The sequence below is a fragment of the Dasypus novemcinctus genome, chromosome 13 (assembly GCF_030445035.2).
Source record: "Dasypus novemcinctus isolate mDasNov1 chromosome 13, mDasNov1.1.hap2, whole genome shotgun sequence".
Lineage (NCBI taxonomy): Eukaryota > Metazoa > Chordata > Mammalia > Cingulata > Dasypodidae > Dasypus > Dasypus novemcinctus.
This window is the reverse complement of record NC_080685.1, coordinates 44,649,787-44,675,630: the sequence shown is the minus strand read 5'-3', so window position 1 is coordinate 44,675,630 and position 25,844 is coordinate 44,649,787. Positions and strand designations below refer to the sequence as shown.

The 25,844-nt window shown below is 42.6% G+C and overlaps 2 protein-coding genes across 9 annotated transcripts in view; one reads left to right on the top strand and one right to left on the bottom strand.

Moving 5' to 3' along the window:
• Positions 1-6,153, bottom strand: part of MAEL (maelstrom spermatogenic transposon silencer) — a 77,271-nt gene extending 71,118 nt beyond the window's left edge. The window contains exon 1 of the mRNA XM_071207314.1: positions 5,799-6,153. The gene's annotated coding sequence lies outside the window, so the exon portion shown is untranslated. The remainder of the gene's footprint in view (positions 1-5,798) is intronic.
• Positions 6,154-6,461: 308 nt separating this feature from the next.
• The window catches only part of ILDR2 (immunoglobulin like domain containing receptor 2), a 59,066-nt gene continuing 39,683 nt past the window's right edge, over positions 6,462-25,844 (top strand). For 4 of the 8 annotated variants that reach the window (XR_011645478.1, XM_058310063.2, XM_058310066.2 and 1 more), the window contains exons 1-3: positions 6,462-6,760; positions 20,428-20,760; positions 21,646-21,765. Coding sequence is in view for 7 of the 8 variants with exons in the window: in XM_058310063.2 (XP_058166046.1) it covers positions 6,715-6,760; positions 20,428-20,760; positions 21,646-21,765 (499 nt within the window). In the remaining variant the exon portion in view is untranslated. Of the gene's footprint in view, positions 6,761-8,204; positions 9,025-20,427; positions 20,761-21,645; positions 21,766-25,844 lie in introns of those variants that run through there. The other 4 variants (XM_058310067.2, XM_071207556.1, XM_071207555.1 and 1 more) reach the window with 3 other exon arrangements.

Below are 25,844 nucleotides of genomic sequence, written 5' to 3'. Positions count from 1 at the left end.
CCCCATGAAATAGATACTATGATCATCCCATTTTAGAGAAAAGGAAATTGAGGCTTAAGACTTTCCCAGACCACATAGCTAGTGAGTGGCTTGGAGCTCTATGAGATCCCTGCTTCTTTGTAATTCTTATTCTAAACTCATGCATGTTTATTACATCATTATTTGCCAAAGCAGAAATGGGAATTTTCAAGTACTTTCTGGACATCTCCTGAATGCACCACCACAACCTGAGGTCTGGTTGATTCTTCTAGCTTGCTCTATCTACATACATGCAAACTCTTATCAGGTTGTACAAATTCTACCTTTTATGCCTCCCTGTAATGTCTCTTTTGCTTGCTGCTTGCTTCCCTTCCTGCTACCCCAAAGCCTAGTTTGGTGCTCATTCCTTCTTCCTGAGTTCTTATAAAGGGTTCTCTTATGGAAAAGGCCTATGCCTGTTGTCTTGTTCTCCACCAATCCATCCTATGCCCTGTGGCCAGACTAATTTTGCTGAAACACAGGTATGAAATTGGCTTTCTGCACAGAAATCCATGTGAGTGATTCATTTCCTGTAGAATGACATCCAGACCTGACAGTCTTGCTTCCTTTGGTCTGATCTCTGCCTACCTTGCCAGCCTTATTGCTGACTCTACCCTTGGTGAGCCCATGCTGAGGCCAGCGCACCCCACTGTCACTTCTGCCAATGGCTTGTGTACCTGCATGACCTCCTGCTCCCTTTCTGCCTTAAGAAATTCTGCATAGGTCATGTTTAAGACTTGGCTAAGGGGTTACACTTTCCATGAAGGCATCTTTGACCAGCACCCCTCACAGATAATTGACTCTCCTCTTTCGTGCAGATACCACACCTGGTACATGTCGTAACATAGGCTCTGTTGCATAATCACACTTAGAGACCACAGGCCTGCCCACCAGGGCTACAACTCACCTGTAAACTCTTTGATGTAGTTCATTCATTTTTGAATCCCTATTAACCCTGAATTTCAAGGCAGCACATAGTAGGCACTCAAGAAATGTATGTGGAATAAGTGAATGAATTCAGGGAAGAGAAGAGAAGATGAAGAAAATGTAATATGAAAACCTGGAAGCAGTTTGGAATGAATTAGACAAATGAATACTGATCATCTTTATGTGTAAGGAACCCACTCAGAGTTGGAATAGAGGTAAAGAAGTAACACTTCTCTTAGACATTATCACCCCAACTCCAACACAAAAGTCGAGGCTGCTGTTCCTTAGCACTGGGTTTTGAGAGCCCACTAATAAGCCTTCTCTTCTTTGAGCTGTTGCCTTTCATGATGCTCAATGTTCTGTACTTCTCATTCCAGCTCCCTTGGCTGCCCATTCTCTAGGGTGAGGTCATCAGATGGCACACCTGTTCTGGCTCACTTCCCTCCCTTCAGTTCTGTCAGTGCCAGGGAGAAGGCCTCTGGAGAACTCGGGGCTCTGTGTAGCAAACGTCTGGCTTGATCGCTAAGACCTACGGCCCAAGGCCTGGGTGACCTACAGGCAGCCAGGCCTCTTCTCTTCTTTCCCCTTTGGTCTGAAGGATGCTAATGATCACTGGAATCAAATCAGCTCTGCTGCTCATTTTGGGGGTTTTCAATTTTGTTCTGGTCTCCAAAGGATGATAACATTGAGCAAAAGCAAAAATCGAAGGCAACGCTCACAAGAGAAGCAGCCTTACTTCATCTTTGGCTGTGTAACTTATAAATTCTAGGTTGGATTGTCAGTTTGGGAATGGTGTCCAGGGCTTCACCTGCTCATAATTACCTCGATAAACTGCTCATGATTATGAGACCAAGGGAGAGCAGGTGTGCATCTGGGGGCTTTGAATCTGTCTATAGATACAGGCCTAACAAAACACCTGTCACCCACTCGCTCTGCCTCTCTCCTTTCTCCAGGGATGTCCAGAGACAGTTTTGGCACAATATCTTTTTTGTCCAGAATTTTTTTTACACTGTCAAAATATTAAAGTATAGAAAATTATAAAGACTATGAATGAATGGCAATATTACCTAGAGATAACACTGTTGCTCTTTTGTTTTGTTGCTTCCTTTTGTCTCTTTAAAATGCTCTTTTTCCATATTTGAGATCTTGCCATAAATATAATTTTATGTTTTGTCCCTTTTTCTTCACAGTATCCTTGGGAAGACTGTTTTAGTTTCCTAACTAATACCATACAATGGGTTGGCTTAACAACAGGAAATTATTGGCTCCTGGTCTCAGAGGCTAAAAAGCTTGCTTCCTCCCAGGTTGTTATCTTCTGACTGGCCACAATCTTTGGGGTTTCTTGGTATCACATGGCAATGCCCATGGCCTTGTCTTCTTTCTCTTCTGGGGTCTATTGACTTCCAGCTTCTTGCTTCTCTCGAGGCTTCTCCTTCTGTGTCCAATTTCCTTTCTTATAAGGATTTCAGCCTTATTGGATTAAGGCTCACCTTCATTCAGTTTGGGCACACTTTAAGAACATCCTCAAAGGTCCTATTTACCAATGGGTTCACAGGGGCCCAGGGGTTGGAACCTGAACATACCTCATGTGGGGGATTTGATTCAATTTCCAATGAGGACTTTCCCAGGGAAAGTATTGTTCAAGAGCTAACTCAGGTGGAGGCTGTGCTGCCCTGTTCTCCAGTGGGATCAAACTCCAGGATGTGGCACAGCAAATATTGCCTAATTCAGTACCCAGCACCACTGCAGTTTGATTTGAAACCTGAGACAGCAGGTTTGTAAGTGGAATTTTCAGCACTTTCTTTCAATCTTCTACTTATTATATATCTACCACCCTTCTTGGCAGTTCAGCTTTTTTTTTTTTTTTTTTTTTTTCATAATATACTTTACATTTGCATTTCCTTTCTTTAAACTATTTTCCTAATGAACCAATTTATTCCTCACTACAAAAGGGCTTCCAGATTGAAAATATGTTCCAGTTTCCAGTATATGGTGCCTATAGTCTCCAGGTTTTTTAGTTCCTTGGTTTAATTTATATATATTAATTTGTAATTCATTGAGAGAGGTTTTGAAGATATGGGGAGGATAAACATCCTAAAAGTAGCACAAGGGGAGGAAAGATGAACAGAACTTGGATAAACACAGTATCTGTTTTAAAGTCACACCTCATATATTCCCCTTGAAGCTCAAGATCAGAGAGAAGTAGAAATCTGATGTTATTTGTATGCTTTAAAAAGACCTACGTTCAGCAGAATTCCTGTGCATGCATGCCTGTATGTCTGTAATGAAATCATGTTTGAAAGAGGATTCAGCTGCATTATATTTATAACTGTGTGGTTGCTACCAGATACCAGCATGTCTCTTTGCGATGGTACAGTTCCCTTTTCTCCATGTTCTAATTCTGTTCTAAAGTGTGCATCTTTGATGAAGCAGCGTGTTAGTCCACTCCCCTTCCTTAGTGCACACAATCCCAGCTGTGGCTTCCTGGGATTCCTGCTCTAGTCCCACACAGGACCATGCTCTGACATATCTGTCTCTGGTTTCAGCCAAAAGTTTGAAGTTTTGGAGACCAGATCCCACCCTCCCCCGCAGTTAGATAAATCAGTCTCTACTTGGGGGTCCAGGATAAATGGGCAAATGAGAAACTTGAAGCTCATATGCAATTATCAACTTAACAGTTTCCAGGAGAACTAAAAGATGATTAGGTAAAGTTTCTAAACCACTAATATGCATCAGAAACAATTTAGGAAGGCAGTCAACATGCAAATGTCCAGGTCCCCACTCAGAAATTTTGATAACAGTTTTTGGTTGATCCTAAGAATCTGTATTTTAAGCAAATACTTAATGTGATTCTCATGCTGGAGGTTCAAAAACCATACTTGAAAAAACACTACAGTTTGGGATTTATATTATCCCTTAATCACCTTGTTAAAAGTATGTATTTGGGAGGGGCACACAGTGTAGTTTATTCCAGTCCACTCACTTGGGAAGGTACAGGATAGACCAGCTATATATACCTCTTTAGATATAGGGTAGACATGCAAGGTGCTACCCAGAAAACACATTCTGGGGATGGTGCATAAGGCATCCTGCATTGTGTGATTCACACGCACATCTCTTCACTTAGTCCATCTCCCATTTCCAATTTCTCAGCCATATGAATTTGTCCTTACGTCCAAGTTTTGTAGAAATCTTTATGTGTGCCTATATACAAAACACTATCCAAAGTCTTTCACACAAATGCACATACAGCACAATAAATGACAGAATATAATACAAATAAATATATTATCACAATGATTCTCTGGTCTAGGTGCCTTACTGTATGATGCACAAGGGATAGGCTTTGGAATCAGAAGACCTGAGTTCAAATCCTAGCTCTGCCACTTACTAACTATGTCCTCTTAGATAAGTCATTTAAATTCTCTGGGCTGGAGTTTCCTCATTAATAGAAAATGAAAAAATTTGTAAAATATCTAGAACTGTGCCTAGAACCTAATGGGAACCCCACAAATGTTTGTTACCTCCTTCATTTTAATTTTCTATTTTTATTTTTGTGTATATGAGAAGAAACAGTCCTCCAGATTTCTCTCACACAGCTTATTAGAGTTCTCATATGTAAGCAACAGAAATCTCTCTGGTCCAAATAAGCATAGTTTGTGGGAAGATATTGGATAGCTCACAGAATTGCCAGGAAGACTGAAGAACCTGGCTCAGAAAATGGGCTGGAACGTAGAGACGCTACACAACCAGGATCACAGCCAAAATCATAACTCAGAGCAGGGTGGTGGCTGCACCTCCCCCACTGCTGACCCTGGTCACTGGATGTCACTGCAGCCCCAGTGGCAGCACTGATTTTTCACGGTTGCATGACCTGCTCTAGATTCAAACAGCTCTGAGCAATTGGCCCAGCCTAGCCCTTTCTGGGACCTGGGCCTGCACTCCAGCTGGGGTTGTCAGGGAGGTTTATCTAGACTTTTGGTTTCTGTAGTTGGAATTTTTCAAAAATAAAAAAGAGAATTCAGATGCCAGGCAGCCATAATGGTAAAAACAAAAACAAAAAATTTCTTTTTCTTTCTTTCATTTTCTCAAACATTCACTTATCATCCCTGTTTCACACATGCAATCATTCTGAAGCGCAGTCTTTCTGCTTCAGGAATTTCTCTCAAGCCTAGACTAACTCTTCTGTTTTCAGGACTTCAGAGGCAATTTTATACCTCTCTGTTTTGTCTCCTTTCTCACCTCTGCCCAGGAAGCTCCCTGCCCTGCCCTCTCTCCACCACCAATCCCTGAACTGCCCAAACCTTGCTCATTCTGCAAGTGCCAATTTGGGTATAACTCCTTCTTTATTGTTGTGCTTTTTCCATCTCTGCAGAATAAATTGCCTTGTCCTCAATGCTCCCACTTCACATTCTCTATAACTTCATTATGGTCTTCACCCCTTTTTTTCTGTGAATATGTATTATATGCTTAATGGTCTGAACCTCCTCCCTTCCTTAGATCCAAGATGACGCTCCTTAAGGGCAGGCTGTGTCATTCATCTTTGTAGCCTTGGTTCTGAGCACATAGTAGATGCTTAATGTAAGTTCATTAACCAAAGCCTACGTTTCTCAGCTTTCTCATAACACCTGCACTTTAACTCCTTTCCAACATAAAGAAAACAAATCCATTTTTAAAAAGCGAAACAATCCATGTGAATGTGTCCTGCAAATTATAAAGTGTTGAACAAAGGTAAGCTGTTATAATCGTTTCATTCCAGTATTAGGAATTTTCAGTCACAGGGCTGTATGCCCTTATTCTACCTCCTAATGTTTGAACAGGAAAAAAAGTTTTCACGCAGTATTCCCGCCTACCTTTCTCAGTTCTGCTGAGCCTCCTGATTCCTTGCATTGTCAAAGGGAACCAGACAGAAGGAAGAGAGGGGTGTGCAACAAAACCTAGCAATCCTGCAGAGAGGACATGCTAGTCTAAGTCCCGTAACAGTTATGCCAAGTCCCGGTAGGTGCCCCCCGCCTTTCTCTCTCCCAGCTCAGCATGGCTGGAGCCACATGCATACATAGCACTCCCCCCTTCTCGAGTCTCCCATCAGGCACACAAATCCCGGGACTTGCTTGGTTACAAGCGCCCAGTCTTCGCGAACGCCGGCTTGCACGCGGGAAGCCGCGGTGTTAGTTTCCTGCTCTGCGCAGCAGGACGGGCCGCCTCCCCCGTGTCTCTCCCTGCGCTCTGTCCTCTCTGTCGCCTCTGCCCGCCCCTGACCCCCTTGGCTCCCTCAGGCCCTGTGTTCTTGTTACTCAACGGTGACCTCTGGGCTGCCTGGGGCGGGCACATGATCGAGGAACTTTGGAGGCCCCCGCGCCGCGGGCGGGGGGCGGCCCGGGAAGGGAGCAGGCGGCGCGACAGCCGAGCGCCCCCGCGCGGGCCGGCTGCGCGGCGGGGAGGCGCTCGCTCCGCGCCGCGCTGCCTGGGCGTGCGGGTGCGCCGCGGCGGCGGCGGCGTCGGCGCGGGCCGCCGGGAGGGAATGCACCGCCCGAGCGCCGCGCGGTCTCCGGGAGCCCGCGGCAGCACGCGCTCGGCGGTCGGCGCGGTCCAGCCCCGGGCCCCGCCTGCTCCGCCCGGCGGGCGGCGGCGCCGAGGGACGCCCGGGGCAAGCTCGTGCCCGCGCCCGCAGCCCCGCAGCTGCCTTGTGCCTCTCGGTTCTATAGATCCGTACATTTTTGCTATTTCCCACTTTCCTCACTCCTTAACCTGGATGGGAAGTTGGGGAAAATGGACGGGGTCATGTTGGGGTGGATTGCTCTCTTCTGGCTAACAGGTAAGGGTCATTTTCTGTAGAGACGAATAACTTTATGTGTATTCTGTAGTGACATGTTCTCACCCCACTCTACCCCCCCACCCCCCCAATTCCTTCCCCCCAACCACAGACTGCGTTTAAAGCTGCTTAACAGATTGGTGTTAAGTGGGGGAGGGGGCTGTGTGTGTGTGTGTGTGTGTGAGATGGGGGAGGCGAGGGAGAAGCCCGATTCTAAGGGAGACGGTCGAGATGCAGGTGTTTAACTCGACGATATTAGATGGTTCTTTCGAACGTGCAATTCTCCCTCTGTGCAACGGTCCTTCCTCAGTCTGAGTTTGTAATGCCGTGAGTCCGGAGGAAAACCTGACTGGAAAAACGAAAGCTCGGAGGAGACTGATTAATTAAGACAACGAAATTCCTGGGGTAGGGGACTTAGATCTCATTAATTCCTTCCCTAAAGAAATGGGGGGCCCTGGGCATTTGTTCTGTGGCTCTCTGGAGGGGTGCCGGGAAGCAGAGAGGGGAAAGAGACAGGGATGGGGGACTTGATTGGTTGTGAGTTTAGGGCCCGGCTTTCTCTCACTTGCTATCACTTGGGGAATGGTCCTACAGTTAAAGAAGAAGAGCTTTCCTAATAGATGCAGATAATTTGCAGAGAGATTCAGGGTGACAGTTCAAAGTGTCTGGGAGAGCAGTTGAGCTTCTCCCCCAGAACCAGTCACAGCATCCAGCTGGGTCCTTTGTGTCCTCCCCCTTCTCTTTTTGTGAACTTTCTACTCTCTTCCTGGGGTCAAGAAAGGCTCTTACCCCTAACATGTCCTGCATGATGAGTCTGTGCAGTTAAGGCACAGTTGGCTGGGCAAGGTGGACCGCAGGGAGAGATTCAGGGCCCTGAGAGATTCCTTCCTGCTGAGGAAGGGTGAGGAGAACTTGGTGGCTTGGAGGCTTGGACTGGATCAGGGAAACAATTCAAAGCAAGGAGACGAAGTGTTGGAGGAAACAAGGGTGAGGGGGTCAGAAAGGTTGTGAGGAAAGGATAGGGACAGTGAAGGGCAGGGGAGAAAATGGAAAATTGCACCAGAAAAATGAAAGTTTTCCCCCTCTTGGGACATCAGTCAGAAGATTTGGAAAAATGTCAACGGGAGAAAGAGAAAAGAATTTTGAAATATTGAAGGCAAGTAATTGCAAGGGAGGAAAATACATTAAAGAAGAAAGAAAGGCCAAACTGCATTTCCCTTAGCTTCAGATTGAGATTATTGATTGCCTGAATTTTTTTACTATTTCACACATAGGGCCCCTAACACTGGCTCTTGTTCCCTGCTGAGTTTAGATGGAGGTGGGGGACACTCAGCATAGCCTCTTCTCTTGGCTGCTCTGAGTTCATCCCTCCCACATTATTCAAATATGAATCATCTCTAATTTCAGGGTTTGGCTGATCCATGCCTTCCCCCTCCCCTGGCCCAGTGCTTTCCACTTCCACCCTCACTGATTCTGAATGTCCTTAATTTGCCTCTACTTCTCAGTTATTTTCAAGGGTAACTTAGGACTCAAGCCAGCAGGCCACCACCTCACTGAGGCTAGCCAGGCATTTGGGGAAGTATCTCCAGGTCAGAACATGTTTTTGCAGTCATCCTGGGGTCTGCCCAAGGGAAGCATTCTGGGCATTTGCTAGGAGGGGGTGAGGGGGAGAAGAAGGGGAACCCACAGACCTTGCTAGACTTTTAACAGCTTTTAGTGCAGTAGAATCTTATCACTGGAAGGAAGCACAGGAAATCTAGTCCAACAAGGCCATATGCATACTGCGGACTTGTGGTAGAGCAGGCATTAGGGCCCGGTTTTCTCAAATCCCAGGCCAGTCCTGTTTGTATTCTTAACTGCCTCTCTGGATTTTTGCTTTGTTTTGTTTTTGTTTTGAGGGGAGGTGATACTTTCTCCATGACTTCTGCCCTCTGCACCTGGAGAGGCTGCTTCTACCTTGAAGCAGGCAACAGGTTAGTTGGCAGGGCCATCTCAGCTGTCAGATGGTCCTGGCTTCTTTGCTCTGCAAGTGAGGCTGGCTTCAGAGATCCCACTCATCACCCCCTGGTGTCCCGCAATCCTAGCTTTCCGCTCCCCGCCCCATGCCATCACTGTTGTCAGAGGTGCCAGTGGACAAGCTGCCTCTTAGCTGGAGCAAAGTAGAGGAGCTAACAATGGTGACCGGAGAGGAGGAGGGAGGAGGGAGCAGCAGTCAAGGATGAGATAGATTTGGACTCATTCTTCACAGAGAAACCATCAGAGGAAAGGTAAGAAATTTTAGCCTGGCTCAATCAATGAATTCTTTCTTGAGGGGGTGGTAGAAAGGGAGGGAGAAAGGAAAATACAGGTTAAAAATGAGACAGAGCCAGGGAAGAAACACATTCATTCCCTCCTCCCTCTCTTTCTTTCTCCCCCTCTCTCCTTTTCCTCCTTTTTCTCTCTCTTTCCCCCTTCTCCCCTTCTCTCTTTTTCTACTTCCACCCCCCTCCACTTGCTTCTCTTTTAATGCAGGCTGAGCAATTTCTAATCAACACTTCAGTTTTTTCTTCAGGCTCTAGCAGCTCCTTCCTTGTCTTTCATTGCTAAAATTCCCTATCTTTCTGCTGTATATTTAGCCTCATGATTTCTTATTGTCATTGTGATGCTGTTTCCTGTAATAGATTGTTTTGTTGCTGTTGTTTTGAATAAAGCAAAATGCTTACCAGCTGCTATTTTAGCAACAGGTGCCATCAAGCAATCAGACTTGAAGGAGGGTTCACTCTTTCTTTGTTCCTGAATATGGGTGGTATTTCATCCATTCCTGGAGACAGAGGCTGTGAGAAACACTAGAGCTGTAGCAACACTGGAAATATACTCCCTAAACTGTCAGTGTGTTTTCCTGGAGATTCTTTTGGGTCTCTCTCTGATGAAGACTGCTTTTTCTATTAGCATTTCTTTTGGTTTCATTCATTCATTCATTCATTCATTCATTCTACAAGTATGTATTAAATTCCTTTTATTTCTAAGTACTCTGACAGGTGCTGAGACTAAAGAGATTAAGGAGACACAGTTCGTGTGATCAAAGAGTTGTCAGTCTAGTAAATGACTCAAACAAGTTTGCGGGTAATTTTGATATGGTGGTGGAAGGCCTATTGTGAGAGCCACACATGCCATGAGAACATAGAGGAGGCATATCCAGCCCCAGCCAGGGGTGGGTGGATCCTCTCTGAAAGCAGAAGAGATGATGGCAGGGTTAAGGCATTTATTCGTGTATAGTCAGTCATGGAATTTCTGCCATGTCCCAGGCATTGTACTTGGGTTAATGAGGTGACTAAGACACAAGCCTTGCCTTCAAGGGGCTCACAGTCTAGTGGTGGAGACAATTATGAAGTAGCACTAATAGAGATCTGCACCAAGTATAATGGGGTGCCTCAGAGGGGCTCCTAAAGCAGGGATGGAGGTAACTGGGAGTGGTTGTTACCTGGTCTGGTTGCATTTGGGTAGATGTCTGATGACCATGTGAGGACAGGCATGAATCTGAGTTAAAGTTATTAGCCCTGGAGAATGAAGAGTCCCTTAGAGATTGCTGACACTTCAACTTCCATGAGCTCCTTTCCTGTCCTATATACCTTCCATTTGCTCTCCCTTCTCTGTTCTACTTGCCCCATGGAATTGGCCTTGTTCATGCTAGAGCACCTTCTTTCAACACTTTTTCACAGCTCTCCCCACTCCCCACCACCCCTCCCGCCTGGCTGCTTCTTTCTGGACTAGAAGAGAGGGATTGTTTTCAGTATTTCCATCAGTCTTTAGATTTTAGATTCACATGATTCTGCTGGGTAGCTAGTTTATACAGCCTTGGGTATTAGTACTAGTAGTCATGGAATAAACTAGTACTATGTTTAATATTAATACTAGTATTTGATTAGTGGGGAATAACCCTGGCCTGGGAATTGAGAACTGAGTTCCAGTCCCATCTCCTATAAATATTAACTGTATAACCTTGGGCAAGTTGGGGTCTTGGTCTTATAATCTGTTGAATGATATGACTCCTAGGGTCACATTCAGCTTTAAGATCCTATGTTTCTGAGCTTTTCTCCATGTCATTTTGATGATCATATGGAAGTTGGAAATCCAAACTAAAGAGCAACAGGCCAGGCTTCTTTTTAGAATTCATCCAGTGAAGAGCCTTCAGGGAACCCCAATTTTCTTCAGTCTTTCCAAGACCATTAATGATTAGAATGAAAAATATCAGCTAGGCTCTTACTAGAATTTTTGGAGGAATAAATGGAGTAGCATCCAGTTTTTGGTGGACAGGATAGGGTCCGCTCTGGGTAATTAACTGTGTTCATGTTGGGGACTGGTAAAGACATGTTGGGGACCAAATGGCACAATTCCTATTCTAGCCAACAAGGCCCTAGAATGTCTCTTTCAGTCTAAACTTTTTGCTCCAGATTTACTCTCTTTTTCATTCCTTCCAGCTATCTTATCTCCTACACATCCCTTTTCCCAATCAGGAATATGAAGAGAGGTATGAAAAAGGTTGCTGTACTTTTTTTTTTTTTTAACATACTTTAATTCTTTTCTATGTGTTAAATGGCCCTTGTGTACAATATCCCATTTGACCCTTCTAAGTAAGCAAGGCTGGCATTACCTATTGATACATGAGACCAAAACTCAGAGAGAATAAGTGACTTGTCCAAGTCCATGGTATCCTCTTCGTTTTGTTTTGTTTTTTGTTTTTTTTTTTGAAGCACAAAAGTCTTTAATTTTGAGGAGGTCCCATTTATCTGTTTTTTTCTTTCATTGCTCATGCTATCACAGTGTCTTCTTGGTTATCAAACAGTGTCACTGACTTAATATGCCTTGGTTGCTTCAAGTGCCTGGATCCAAGGGAAACATTTTTCATTTACAGAGGATCATACTAGAACTTTAGATGAATACACATGGTGTCTATTACAGGGCATTGAGTATTAAGGCTTAAAGTTCATAGAATTCAGGGAAATATTGCAGGAAAAAAAGTGAGAAAGAATGGCAGTTAGTATTTCTAATTAAATTCTGAGATACGCGGTATTCTAGTTTGCTGAAGCTGTTCAAAGCAAATACCATAAAATAGGTTGACTTTTAACAATGGGAAGTTATTAGCTTACAAACTTACAGCTTGAGGCTGAGAAAAATGTCCAAATCAAGGCATCATCAAGGTGATGCTTTCTTCTGGAAGATAGCTCCCAGTGATTCTGGATACCTCTGGCACATGGCAAGGTACATGGCAGTGTCTGCTGGTCTCTCCCTTCTCTTCTGGGTGGGTCACTTCTTAACTTAAGATCCTACTCACCAAAAGATCCTACGTATAATGGGGCCACACCCACCGGAATGGATTAACTTTAAGAACATACTTTTCTGAGGTACAGACAGCTTCGAACTATCACACATGGGAAAGGAGTTTGCTTGCAAGTCACAGGAGGACAGAGGATGTGACCCAGTGATAAAGCAGATACTGAGGCACTTCAGAGCCCAGCTGGTGCTGTGCACCCAAGAGCCATGCAAGATAAAGCTGTGGCATATGTGTCCTTAAAATCTTGGTTTTTGAGACAGGTTTTGGCTCTCTGAAAATGAAAGGAGAAATTTTGGATGCCTAGAGTTCTTTATGGGCCAAGACACAAGGATGAACTCAGAGGAACATGCTGCTTCCTCTGTTCTGCTTCAGCGTCTGGAGCCCTGCAGGAAGTACAGTTCTGAGTTAGAAGTAGGATCCTTGCATTCAGCTGAAATCCTGTATCTTCCATACCCTTGGCTCATCAGGAGGCAGGCTTACAGGCACATAGGATGGACATGGACTCAAAGTTACCTAGAGTTAACCTCTTTTAACTTTATTTTCTTTGGCTTTAAAATGTGAAGCTTACCTATGTTGTGGGGTTGTTGTGATAATTAAGGTGAAATTATATAAAATTCCTAGCATAACATTTGGTACACAGTAGGCCCTCAATACCTATTATAAACCTCCCCATCTCTATCTCTGACCTCATCCCAGCCAAACTAGGTGTATTAGTCAGCATTTTGGTACAGCAACAAAAAGCCCCCAAATCTCAGCAGCTCACCCATTCCACAGCTGATCTGCAGCTACGTTCCCTTTGGCTTTAAACCTTGAACCTGTAGGTCAGCATTCTCCAAAATGTTTTGCTCCTATCTTGGCAGTACTACTAAGGGATGGACAAATTTGTCTATTCTTGTCTGGACTGTGCACCAAATCTAGTGGAGATGTTTGGACATACTCTATTCATCTTCTCTGCTTAGAAGTCCTGCCTATCAGTTGTTCCTAAAAAGTGCCTTAGGAAATTGGGCAAATAGGTTAAAAATATGAAGACAAAGATGAATTTCTTGAAGAACTTCTAACATGAAGGCGAGAAAGAGAAGATTTTTATTATTACACTGAGTGGAAGGAAAACCTTAGGAGACAAAAGGCCAAGATATGCTAGGGAATGAGCAAATTCTGAGGTCTTATCCTGCTTCTGAAATTTAAAGGGTTAAGGTAAGAGTGAGCTTTATCCAAAATTTCAAAAGATGCCTGTCTATAATGATGATAATTTTCCATGACCTTTAGCAAACTCTGTTTCTCTAAAATGGGGCTGTGCTTATGGATCTGCCTCTCAAAGATGCTGGCAGGCATAGCTTACAACTAGTGGGGAAAAGGAACTTGCTTTGAAAAAATGAAAGTGCTAAAATAAGAACAGCATTGCTTTAGATACTGCTTTTGTTATTCTCTCAAGAACATAGTTTGTCATATATAGAATCCTTTTCTTTACATGAAAATTGGGGCAGGACCTGATTTTACCACATACAGGGAAGCATTGTCTGCAATTGGAGCTCATCTGCCCTGGCCTGGTGACTAGTTAGTTAGCCCACAGCTGAGGTTGGGGCTGCTGCTCTGAGCTGTCACTCACCACTCTGTCTTTAGGCAGCTTTTGAATTTATTGGCCAGAGTTCTTTCTCTGCACTCAGTACTGCCTAAGAAAGGCCCCTTGGACTCACTTGTTCTTTCATTCATTTGTTCGTTCATTCATTCATTCATCCATTCAGTCATTCAGTCATTCCACAAACATTTTTTGAGCTGCATCTATGTTTTATGGCTTTTCTATACACTGGGATTTAAGACCAACTAAATCCCTGCCCTCAGGGACCTTATAGTTAGGAACCAAATTTATATTGAATTTCTCAAGATCAGGGAGAGGTCTTTTGAATGTTCCCCCAGCACTTAGCATAGTGTTTTCAAATATGTTTTTAACTGGATTTAAATTAGATAGCTAAGGACAGTTTTCTGCAGGTGTACAATAAAAATGGTAAGAATGGTCTTGTGGCCTATCAGCAGTGACATCTTCCTCTGCAAATATAGCACATAACCTGTGATCCATAATATACCATCTAGTGCTTCTTTTAGGAGTTCCCCCCCCCCCCCCCTTTTTTAAAGGGTTCTAATTTTTATAGGTGTGTTCTATACAGTATAATCCCTTGCCTCACTCCACTGCTTTTGCTATCTTTTGTTCTCTTCCACAAGCTGACTCTCCAGGTTTCTGGAACATCTGCTTTAGCTTATAAGACAAAGCACAGATTCTTTCTGTACCTCTGTAATTTTCTTTATAAGAACTTTGAAAACTCAGACCCTCTATGGTGTCACCAGTGCCTGGATTCAAAGTCCCACCTACCCACTGTGCTGGCACGGGTGTGCATTCACATGTGTGAATGACCCACACTCAGTGTTTCTTTCTTTTGGACTCCCTGGAACTCCTTCACTTTCCCTAATATTTCCTGAGGTGGAGAGAATAACATGTTCTTAGGCAAGGGATGGAAAATATTTCAGGAAGGCTAGAATGTGGTTGGGGCCACATCATGGAAAAGGCCTTGTGTGCCCTGTCAAGGAATTGGGATTTTATCCTGGAAGGAATGGAGAGTCAGTGGATACCTTAAAGCAGTGGAATGACATAAGTGGATACATATTTTAAAAATAATACTCTGGAAAGAATGTGGAGAGTGGATTGGGCTGGAGGTAGGGAGACCACTTAAAGGGTGGTATAAAACCTAGGAGGTAATGAGGACCTCTGTAAAGTGATGGTTCAGAACTTTGGAAACAGTCAGCCTGGGTTCAAATCTGCCTAGCACCTGTTAACTCTGAGATGTTAAGTAAGTTATAGATATTTGCTGAGATTCAGTTTCTTCATCTATAAAATGGGTGTAATTGTAATAATGCTTACATTATAGGATTTGAGATAATTAATTGAGATATTACATGAAAAGCACTTTGTACAGTCTCTGTGACATAATAAGTACTTAATAACAATTAGCCAGCAGCAGGCATAGACACCTGATTTAAGGGAGTGTCAGTGGGAATAGAGAAGGGATAAATTTGAGAGATTTTTAGAGTGACTTACTGAATGTGGTCAGCGACAGGAAATTTTCAAACACACTAAGAGTTCTGTCAGGAGTGAAAGGATAAGTGGTATACTAGCAAAAGAGCTGGGACTGGGGGAAGAACTTGTTTATAAGCAATATTAGATGTGGATAAAGATGAGATGACGAATGAGGTTTAGATGCATTAAACTTCAAATGTCTGTTAAACAGGTGATGATGCTCAAGGGAGTAGAGGGCCTGAGACTTAAATGGTAGCTGGAAACATGGAAATGAATAAGATTTCTTAGATCAAATGCACAGATTAAAACTACAAAGAGGCTGATAAATTTTAATATATTTACCTGATATTCTAAGTTATAGTTATATATTCTTATTAGCCTATAAAAACTTATATAGGCTGTGAGAAGTATTTATAGCATAAAGGACTAGGTTTCTTTAAAATGTGTTTTTAATTTATTTGTTAAAGATACATAGATCACACAAAATGTTACATTAAAAAAATATAGGAGGTTCCCATATGCCCCACTCCCCACACCCTCCATCTTTCCCACATCAACAACTTCTTTCTTTAGTGTGGTACATTTATTGCAATTGATGAACACATTTTAGAGCATTGCCACTAAGCATGGAATATAGTTTACATTATAGTTTATACTCTCTCCCAGTCCATTCAGTGGGTTATGGCAGGATATATGATGTCCTGCATCTGTCCCTGCAATATCATTCAGGACAACTCCAAGTCCAGAAAATGCCCCCATATCTCACCTCTTTTTCCCTCTCCCTGCCTTCAGTAACTCCTGTGGCCACAGCCTCCACATCAATGATATAATTTCTTCCATTGTTAGTGTCACAATTACTCTATAGTAGAATACCAGTAAGTCCACTCTAAACCACTAGGTTTTTGGCATCTGTCAAACTGTGAACTAGAAAAACAAAAAAGCCTTAAGAGGTGGGGTCCAAGCTCAGGACACTGACCTGTTATAGTGCAGATCTTTTGGAGTGGCAGCCAAAGGGAGGGTGTTCCCAGGCCAAATCTCAGTGTCCATAGGGGACTGGAAATTCTGATTCCCACCCCAATCAACTACCATCTCTGAGCAGCCTGATCAGGGAGATGTATTTTTTTTTTAATTCCTACCCCCTTGTGGCTTGCTTATTGTCGCTGTCTGTGTCCATTCACTGCGCACACTTCTGTGTTTTTAACTTGTCTCCCTTTTTGTTGGGTCACCTTGCTGAGTGGGCTCTCTTTGGTGCTTGCGGGCCAGCGGCTCTCCGCAGCATGAGGGTGAGCTGCCTTCACAAGGAGGCCCCGGGATGTGAACCCAGGGCTTCCCATATGGTAGATGGGACCCTAACTGTTTGAGCCACAGCCACTTCCCTGGGAAATGTATTTTTGAAGTTGGGTGGGTAGCAGTGTCACTGTTTCAGATTTGGATCAGCCATGCTTGAGGAATATGGAAAACAATACCCAACTCACCTGAGAAGGGGCTGGTATTGGGGCCCTAGGCAAGCAGACTGGAGTTCAGAGCAAGGCTTCAGTCCCAGTGGGGCAACCAGATTGCAAATCAGGACATCAAAATGGAAACACAGTCTTCTGAATAGGTGAAGGGAAAGAGATGCAGCTCAATGGGTACAAGTTACCCAACCCCTCACCCAGGATCCAGGGTTAGGACCAGAAGAGCAGTTCTAGACCACACCCTGCTGAAGGAATGGGGTTCCTAAGAAGCTTGGTCAGGGTGCTTGGGAATTGATGTCTTTAGAGCTGGGACAGGGGTTGGCATTCTTCAACTTTATCTCTAACTCTTTGATCTTGTGTTCTCCAAAGATTCAATAAACCTTCAGAATTTCTAGCCTCATCCTCTGTATCTATCCAGATCTATCCTTAGGGTTCCCATTAAGCCTGCACATGTACATATCCCTAGGCAAAACACACACACACTAACTCTTCTATTTCTGACTTCCAGGAGTACATGTGTGATTGTGCAGTGATGAGCACATGAAGGAACTGTCCCTGAACTACTGATTACATATTCTAGCATCCCTGTGCCCTTCTGCCCTATATACACATAGTGTCTCAAGCCCTGCTATCTATTCTTGGTTAGCTCTAGGTTTATATCTTCACAGAAGTGCTTAGCCCAGTCAACAGCATCAGTGATGTTTGAGCACTTACCATAAATCCACATCATATCCTTAGTGTTGAGGATAAAATCTCATTCAACCTTCAGACAATTCCATAAGGTAGTTCCTGTTATCCTGGTTTTACCAGTGAGGAAACTGAAACTTAAGAGGTGAGTAATCTGCCTGCAACTAGGAAATGGTAGGACTTGGATTCTAATTTAGGGTCTACTCCAAAATCCATGCCTTTATCTATCATGCTAGAAAAAGGCAGATGTTTCTGAGAATGAACTTCTTATTCCTTGGACAATGAGTTTATGTGCATGTCATGGAAGAAGCTGAGAATTGACTAGCCTCTGTTAATAATTAAGGAAGTCCAACAACTTGCCCAAGTGGCTAATCTCATTAACAGAGAACAGAACTGAGGTTATTCTTAGTAATCTTATGAACAAAACACCATTCTTAACTCTCAAAAAAGAAAGAATGACAACAACATAAAACCAGCCACATTTCTGTATAGCACCTGCCTTCTTTGCTGGTTTTATTTATCCTAGAAAGGCGAGGGCATGTGGTTTCCCAAGAAGAGCCTGACTAGGTAGCAGAACAGAAAGGTGGTGTGGTCAAGTGTACAGCATTGTATGGGAAACAATATCTGTGATTACCCAACCTCAGCTCCTGCTAATTGAAGTCACTCCATCTCAGTCCCATTTTTGTCACTCAGAAAAATAGGTGTTTAAGTATTTGAAGAATTGCAATTAATTTAAAATTTTATTGCAATAGAATTTAAGGAGACACTGCAAAGAAGACATTTATTTTCCTAATCCAGCTGTGAATCAGGGAGAATGAAATGGGCCCCATCAACATAAGGGTGGGAAAGGGGTCTGGTCGGAAGCAGAAGTGCCAGAGAACTGGGTGTTCTCCAGTGAGCTTCCAGACAGAAATTATTTCCCCTTGATGAGACTGATCTATATAATCTGGCTGTAACTTCTTGGTGCTGGATGGTCATTGAGATTCAGGAGCTGCAGAACTGGAGGTGAAGGGCAGTCAGGCGAGGAGAGGGAGGACTAGCATTTGAGACCCTGTTCTCTGCCAGTCGCAGGGCTCTGCTCTAGAGTCCTCGGCAGGCACCTAATAAAATAATATTTGTTAGCAAAACCATGAGTAATGATTATGATGCTCATTTTATAGATGAAGAAAGTAAGTCTCAGAGAGTTAGAGACTTCATTAAGCCCTCATAGCTAGTATATAACTGGGTAAGAGACAAAGCCCTGCCTGTTTGATGCCAAAGCTGTCTCACTATGCCGTGCTATCTATGACTCATTTTACCTAGAAATTCCCTTATTAGTAGTCATTCATTAGCTCAACCGTCCATTCATTCCACAGAAAGCTATTGGTAGGTCCAAAACACTCTGCTGATACCTCTCAGGTACTGTTGCATTCAGTTCAAATTCCACAGAATGCAGAAACCTTTTCTTACAGAAATTAGAACCTAGTTTTTTCATAGGAAGAGTCCCATTGAAAAGAGACTGTAGTCTGGAAATCAGAAGATGTGAGCACAAACATCTTGCTCTTGTCAAAGGTGCTTCAGTAAGGAGGTGAATTCATAAATTAAATAAGTATATTTGAGCTGTGAGGGTGAGTTTGTGCTATGGGATATGATTGGGAACGCTGGCACTAAGAAAGGAAAGGAAACACCCCAAGGAACTAGTGCCCCTTTCTTTCAAGTCCCAACTCCACCCTGTGGTTCTAGGAGGAAACTGTCTTCCTCAACTTACCTGAAGCTGATTTGGCAGGTTCCCAGATTCAGTTCAGAAACCTCTTTATCATGTCTTGCTATTCAGTTCTGATTTTTTTTTTTTTTTTTTTTTTGCCTTTCATCCTGAGTCTATTTCTGCTTCAAACCTCAGATCCAGGTAGAAACTCTCTGACTTCTACCATTCATTGGCGGAAGTTCTGTCTTCTTTTCTAGGAATTTCTATATCTTACTATTAAGTTCATAAAGACACTTGGCCTCTCAAACACTCCTCTGGTCTTCCATTCATGGAAATTTCCCTTTTGCTTGGACATCAAGCCTCAGGCTGGCTCCTTTTACCACTTAAACTTCTCATCAACCTTCTAGCCTTTTTTTTTTTTTCTTTTTTGATTACCCTTCAAAGCTTCTGAACTTAGTCTGCTGCTTTTGATCTGAAATTTTCTATTTCTGTCAAATCCTTCTTCCCCCTTCATCTCTGTCCCCTTTGCTTAGTCACCAGCTGGAAGGGAAGTTACTTCCTCCAGAAGTCACACCTCTGGCTCCATTGTCATTATTTATCACATATTTTTTCGGTACCTATGTGCTTCATAAGCCAGGGCAGCAAAATAAGACCAGTCCTTACCTGATGAGTCTAACAGAGCTTTTTTTTTTTCCTATTTGCATGAAAATAAATACTTGCAAAATTACTATAGTAAATGTCTAGTGGGGAGTGCTGGTTTTACTTACAACACAAAAGAGGAAGTGGCAAACTCTGATTGGTTGGTCTGAGAAGGCTTTAAAAGAAGCCTTTGAACTGGGTTGTGAAAGATATAAAGAATTTCCCAGGGAAAGAAGTGGAAATAGCATGGCCCACTTGGAAACCGTCAGTTGTGTGGTATTCCTGCATCTTAGGGTTCAAATAGAGATGTCACAAGGGGTAAGGCCAGGCAGGCAAGAGGAGCTGGATGATGGAGCACCTCGGATGCCTTGCCAGGGCATTTGGAATTGATCCTCAAGGCCATGGAGGATGAGCGAAGGGTTTTAAGAATAAGAATCACAACAGCCAAATTGAGAAAAATCATCTTAACTATAGCAAGGAGAATGTATAGGATGGGCAGACTGCAAGCAGGGAGACCAGACAAGAGATGATTACAATATTGTAGGCAAGAAATGAGGAGGGCCTAAGCAAAAGCAATGGTAGTGAGGTTGAAGAGGAGGGAAAAAATATTGATGTTAAGAGATCAAGTTGACATGACTTAGTGACCGATTGGAAATGGGCGGTGAGGTCTAGATAAGGTAACCTGATGTATAAAGATGCCTTTAATTGTGATGGAGAAAACTGGAGGAGGAACAAGTTAGAGAGGTGAGATGGAAATGAGTGACCATGTGGCATGAGGTGAGATCAGAATTATGGATCCCATTAGGACACGTTCATTCTGTTTTGCAGCCATGGCTGAAGGCCTTCAGGTCACAGTGCCCGAAAAGAAGAAGGTGGCCATGCTCTTCCAGCCCACCGTGCTTCGCTGCCACTTCTCCACATCCTCCCATCAGCCTGCAGTTGTGCAGTGGAAGTTCAAATCCTACTGCCAGGATCGCATGGGGGAGTCCTTGGGCATGTCCTCTCCCCGGGCCCAGCCTCTCAGCAAGAGAAACCTGGAATGGGACCCCTACCTGGATTGTTTGGATAGCAGAAGGACTGTCCGAGTGGTTGCCTCAAAACAGGGCTCTACTGTCACCCTGGGAGATTTCTACAGGGGCAGAGAGATCACAATTGTCCATGGTAAGAAAGCCCCCTGAACCTGTGGAATGGGGGAGGTTAGTTCCATTCTTTCCAGAGACAAGGGGCTATCTGCCTCTCACCCCTTCAACCCCTCAAGACTGATTTTTGGAAGGCAGAAGCATCAAGAGATCCAGTAGATGGGAAGAAGGGTGGAGGGTGTTGAATCTCGAGAAGACCAAGGTAAGCTTTGGAATTAGTCTTTACAGGGCCTGACCTCTAGTCTCAAAGACTTGTTTTCAGAACCAAATCGAGATGGTTTCTGTTGAAAGAACTCCTTCAGCCAAACATCCTTTACCTTGGCATCAGCCTTTATGGCTCTTCCCGAATCTCAGAAAGCAGACTTCCCTTAGAAGGTTCTGCACTGGGAGAAGGAATGTGTACAGGTGGGTACCAGGACCCCAGCTGTAGGTGGCTTTGCATCAGTTCTACCCTTTCTCCTGCTTCTAAAGCTTTGGACAAGAAAAGGCCCTCAGGGTTTGGCATGACTTGTTGGATTATTCGAATTTTGAAGAACTCCTGTGAAGTCAGCTCATTACCAGGAATCCAGAATAATTCTGGAGTTTATCTGCCTCTCAGGAGCCTCTTCAGGCCTGGTTCAAAGCAGTCTTCTACTCCTGACACTGGGCTAGAATGAGCCAGTTTTCAGGTCTGCTCTTATTTGCCAGTCTCAGCTATTCTAGTTTTTGTTATTTTGTTGTTGTTGTTGTTTGCTTGTTTAAAGTAGACACCTTTTCAACCACCACTGGGATATAGAAATAGAATATTGCAGCTACACCAGAAGCCGCCACCCTCCCTCCCCTACACCCACCCCTGCTTCTCTGTGTTCAGTATTTGCCATTTAGAGAACAGAATTTGAGGACTGAGCCCTTCTTTTTGTGATATCAGATGCAGATCTTCAGATTGGAAAACTCATGTGGGGAGACAGCGGACTCTATTATTGTATAATCACCACCCCTGATGACTTAGAGGGCAAAAATGAGGACTCAGTGGAAATGCTTGTGTTGGGTAAGTGAAAACCACTAGCAACATTTTCATCTTAGACAGCTTGCATCATGTCTATTCTCCTCCCTGTGTACCTCAGTAGGCTGCAAACACAGTCTTTAACTTTGTGCAGAAATAAACTCATTTTAGTATATGCTCTTTATGAGCAGTAGCTGTATTTATTATATATTGTTTCTTGGAGGCTATGGACCCCTTTTTAGCATTGTTCTGAATGTTTCTTCTGCTTGCTTATTTTTTTTCTCTTCCACTTTCACCTTAATCCTGGTATTTCTCTTCTCTTACTTTTTACTAGTCTTTTTAATTATTGAAGAAAATGCAAGAGGCCTTTGAAGCAGGTTAGAGATTACTGAGATATAAGAATTCATTGTGTGTCAGGTTCTTCGGAGCCTCTGGACTCTTTCCCCATCCAATTACCTCCACTTAAGACAATTATAATGAAAGATGACTATAAATGGGAGAGTTTATTGTAAGTAAAGGTGCCCAGTGAAGAGAACTGTTGGGAAGTATGTTGGTGTTTAATTGGAAGGCAAATTTCTTGAAACCTAAAAGTATCTGAGTTACTCTCAGATCAAATGTATCTAATCCTTATTAATATTAATTTCCTCATAAGTGAAGATTCATTACTTTTAGCTCCTTTGCCTCTGTCATGGATTGGAGGCGTGTCAGTGGGAGATTATCTCATTATATGAAACTGAAACTTGAGCATATATTTCATGCTTTATAAATGTTGGTTGAAAAAGAAAATTGGAGTAAAACAGACAAAAATTGAAAAAGAAACCATGTTAGTTGTAGGAGGAAAGGTAGTTCAGAATATACAGCTCAGCCATCTTTCAAAAGAAAATACATTTTTTGGTAGCTTCCAAGAAATCAGGTATCAAGCAATTTATTCAAATGGTACTTTCTTTTAAAGGCAATTGGGATTGGAGGTTGATTTTTATCCTGTGTAGAGAACTGAATCCTCAGGGAGAAAGTGATATTTGCTGTTTAGGATTTTTAGGTTTAGTCTCTATCATGACTGTGTGACTTTGGCAAAGCAATTATTCTTCTGCCACTTTAGTTTATCTTTTGCGAAATGGATTAAGGTAATAATGGTCTACATTATTAGAGAGTGGTCTTAATTCAACTCCATAATCCTTGAGTCCGATATATCAAGTATGTATGCTGTGATTTGTGAAGGAATGAAAACATTACAGATATTTAAAAGGAAATAATGAAGTGAAAGTCTTATTTCAGTGTTGCAAAAGAACACAGGAAAATCAGATTTGGGATCTGCTGTGACTCTGTAAACCAGAAGAGAATATAAAGATAAATTTCTGCTTAATCACACAACTGTAATGGCCAAGTTTGAAGGAACAAGTGGCTCATTGAGCCTGCAATTAGCTAATTGTGAATACAGTTATTTGGCCAATACAGCCATTTTCAGAGAAGTAATTGTCTGTGCAGGAAAAGGAGGCCAGGTAAAAACCACTTTAAATAATTTGATCCCAGTTCTGCAAATGTGGGGAAATGAATAGAGTGAAAGCCTTGTCATCTGAGGATGTGCTAAATTGTATGAAGGACATTTCTCTGAAGCCAAACATACAAAGCAACTTGTGTGAAAATGCTATTCCTGGGATGGAAAGAGGTCAACAGCAGAGAGGTAGGTGAAAGCAAGGCACAGATGAAATGATCATCAATGATGGGAGGAAAATGAAGAACAGAAATCAAAAGAATTGCAAAGGAAAACCTGGGAGGATGCAAATCAAAACTCATCACAGTTGAAGCAGGATCTCCAAGAGATAAATGGATATGTGCTAAAATTCTTGGGGAAGGGAAACACATAATTCTGCTATGATTCACATTAATTAGAAATATTCAAAACAGAGTAAAGTTGCTTTGTAAACTTTTTAGGGCAACACTAGTTGTGTTATTTACTTAAAGGAGTTAGTATAAAATCTGTGGGAATTTTTTGGGTGCATAAAGTACTGCATTTAGTTTCCAAATGCACTTAGAGTAATCACAGTTCTTAGTCTTCTTTATCTTGACACTCCTTTACAAAATGTATTTAAGTTTATTTTTAATTTTTTTTTATTAGAGAAGTAGTGAGTTTATAAAACAATCATGCATAACACACAAGATTCCCATATATTATCCCACCACCAACACCCTGCATTGCTGTGGAATATTTGTTACAAATGACAAAAGAAAATCATCAAAATATTACTGCTAACTATTGTCCATAGCTTACATTTGGTGTCATTTTCCCATTAACTACACTATTATTAACACAATGTATTAGTATTGTATATTTGTTACAGTTGATGACAGAACATTCCTCATATTTGTACTGTTAACCACAGTCCATCAGTCCTACACAGGGATGTCATGTTGTCTCCATCTCAGTCAATTCTTAGTCTTCTTTATCTTGACACTCCTTTATAAAACTTTTCAAAATACTTTTGCAGTTTTAAAAATTCTAGTTGTTTAGTTATATCCTACAGGCCTATTTGATAGGTATTCTTTTTATATGAAACTAGGAAAGCAACCTGACTTAAGAGGTCAACCCCACAAGGATGAGGACCTTTGGTGGGAAGACAGCAGAGTCCACAGTTTGCTAATTTTAATGTCCGTGTGCTACAGGGAGAATTTGCTTTAGTGAAGGAGGACCTGGAAGTGAAATTGTGTAGAAGAGGGACTGGAATTTTGCTCTGACTATGTGGCCAGGTAAAATAGAACCATCTCAGTGTAAAGGAAGAAGAACCCTTAGCAGCTGGAGACATCTGAGACTGGAATAGGTAGTCTCAGAAGGAGAGAATTCCATGTGCCTGGAGGTATTCAGGGAGGTGGAAAATTTCTTATCAGAGTTATTACATCAGGCATTTATGCATAGGAAAAGGTACTCAGCTAAGGTACTTTTGGGCTGTATTTCAGTTCTAAAATCCTTGGATTTAAAAGTAGATGAACATGAATGATGTGGCTCTCTTGATAATGAGAAAATGACCTCCCAGGAATTCTGTCCTCATGATAGAGATAAAAGGGGATACAGGTTGGTTTATAAAATACGGGATGATGCATATTCTCCAGTGTCAACACCAGAGGAAATAAGCTGTGATCTTTTGCAGTAGATCAGGGTTCAATGGACAAAGCCCACCAGAGTGAGAAAAAGGAATTGTTGATGGTAACTTGAAAGAGTTTACCACTTTAGCTTTTTCTGGAAATGATCCTAAGATGGGGAATAGAAAATTGGTTGGAATTTCAGATAACAAATCAGTAAGGAAAGATGAGTTAAAGGGATAAGTTAGAGGCAACGTTAAGAAGAATTTGGTTTCCTCACTATACTAACAGAGGTGAAGATAGAAAAGTTGATGGAGCAAGACTGTGAAGTGTCTTATAAAATCAGGCTGAGAAGTTTGGACATCATCCAGATGATTTGGGGGAAGCCTGTGAAGAAACATTAAGGTTAGATCTCAGGGTCAAGTGCAATAATTAGTAGTGGAGTGGACGATGCACTGCAGAGAGGAGACTAGGACAGAGTGATTGGTTATGGGGCTCCTGCAGCACTACGGCTGAGTGGTTAGGAGATTCTGAACCAGAGTGGTGAATTGAGAGGAGACAACAAAGAAACGCTGGCTCTTAGTGACGGAAGGAAGGAAGGGAGAGAGAGGAGTCAGCAGATCCTATGATCTCTAGCTAGCTAGTAGCCATCCTATTAACTGAGAAAGAAAACCTAGGTGGAAAAGCATGTCTGGAAGGCAGGAGAATAAGTTTGTCTCTCCTCGTGTTGAATATGAGATGCCTGTGGAACACCAATGTGAAGATGTCTAGTTGACAATTAAAATGTAGGCCTGAAATTCAGGGGAGAAGTAAGAATTAGAGATGATAGATTTGAGAATCATGAGTGATACTCAAAACCATAAGAGAATAGATGAGTCACTCAGGAAAATTTTATAAAATCATTGGTAGGAGGGCCGAGGACAGAGCCTCCTGGGCCTCTATCCCAGTTTTACTCGGTGCAAATAGTAACATTGATACTGCATGTGGACTTGTCTTAATTTCCCTACAAAATTGGAACCTTTTCAATAACACTGGACTGTGAGCTCTTC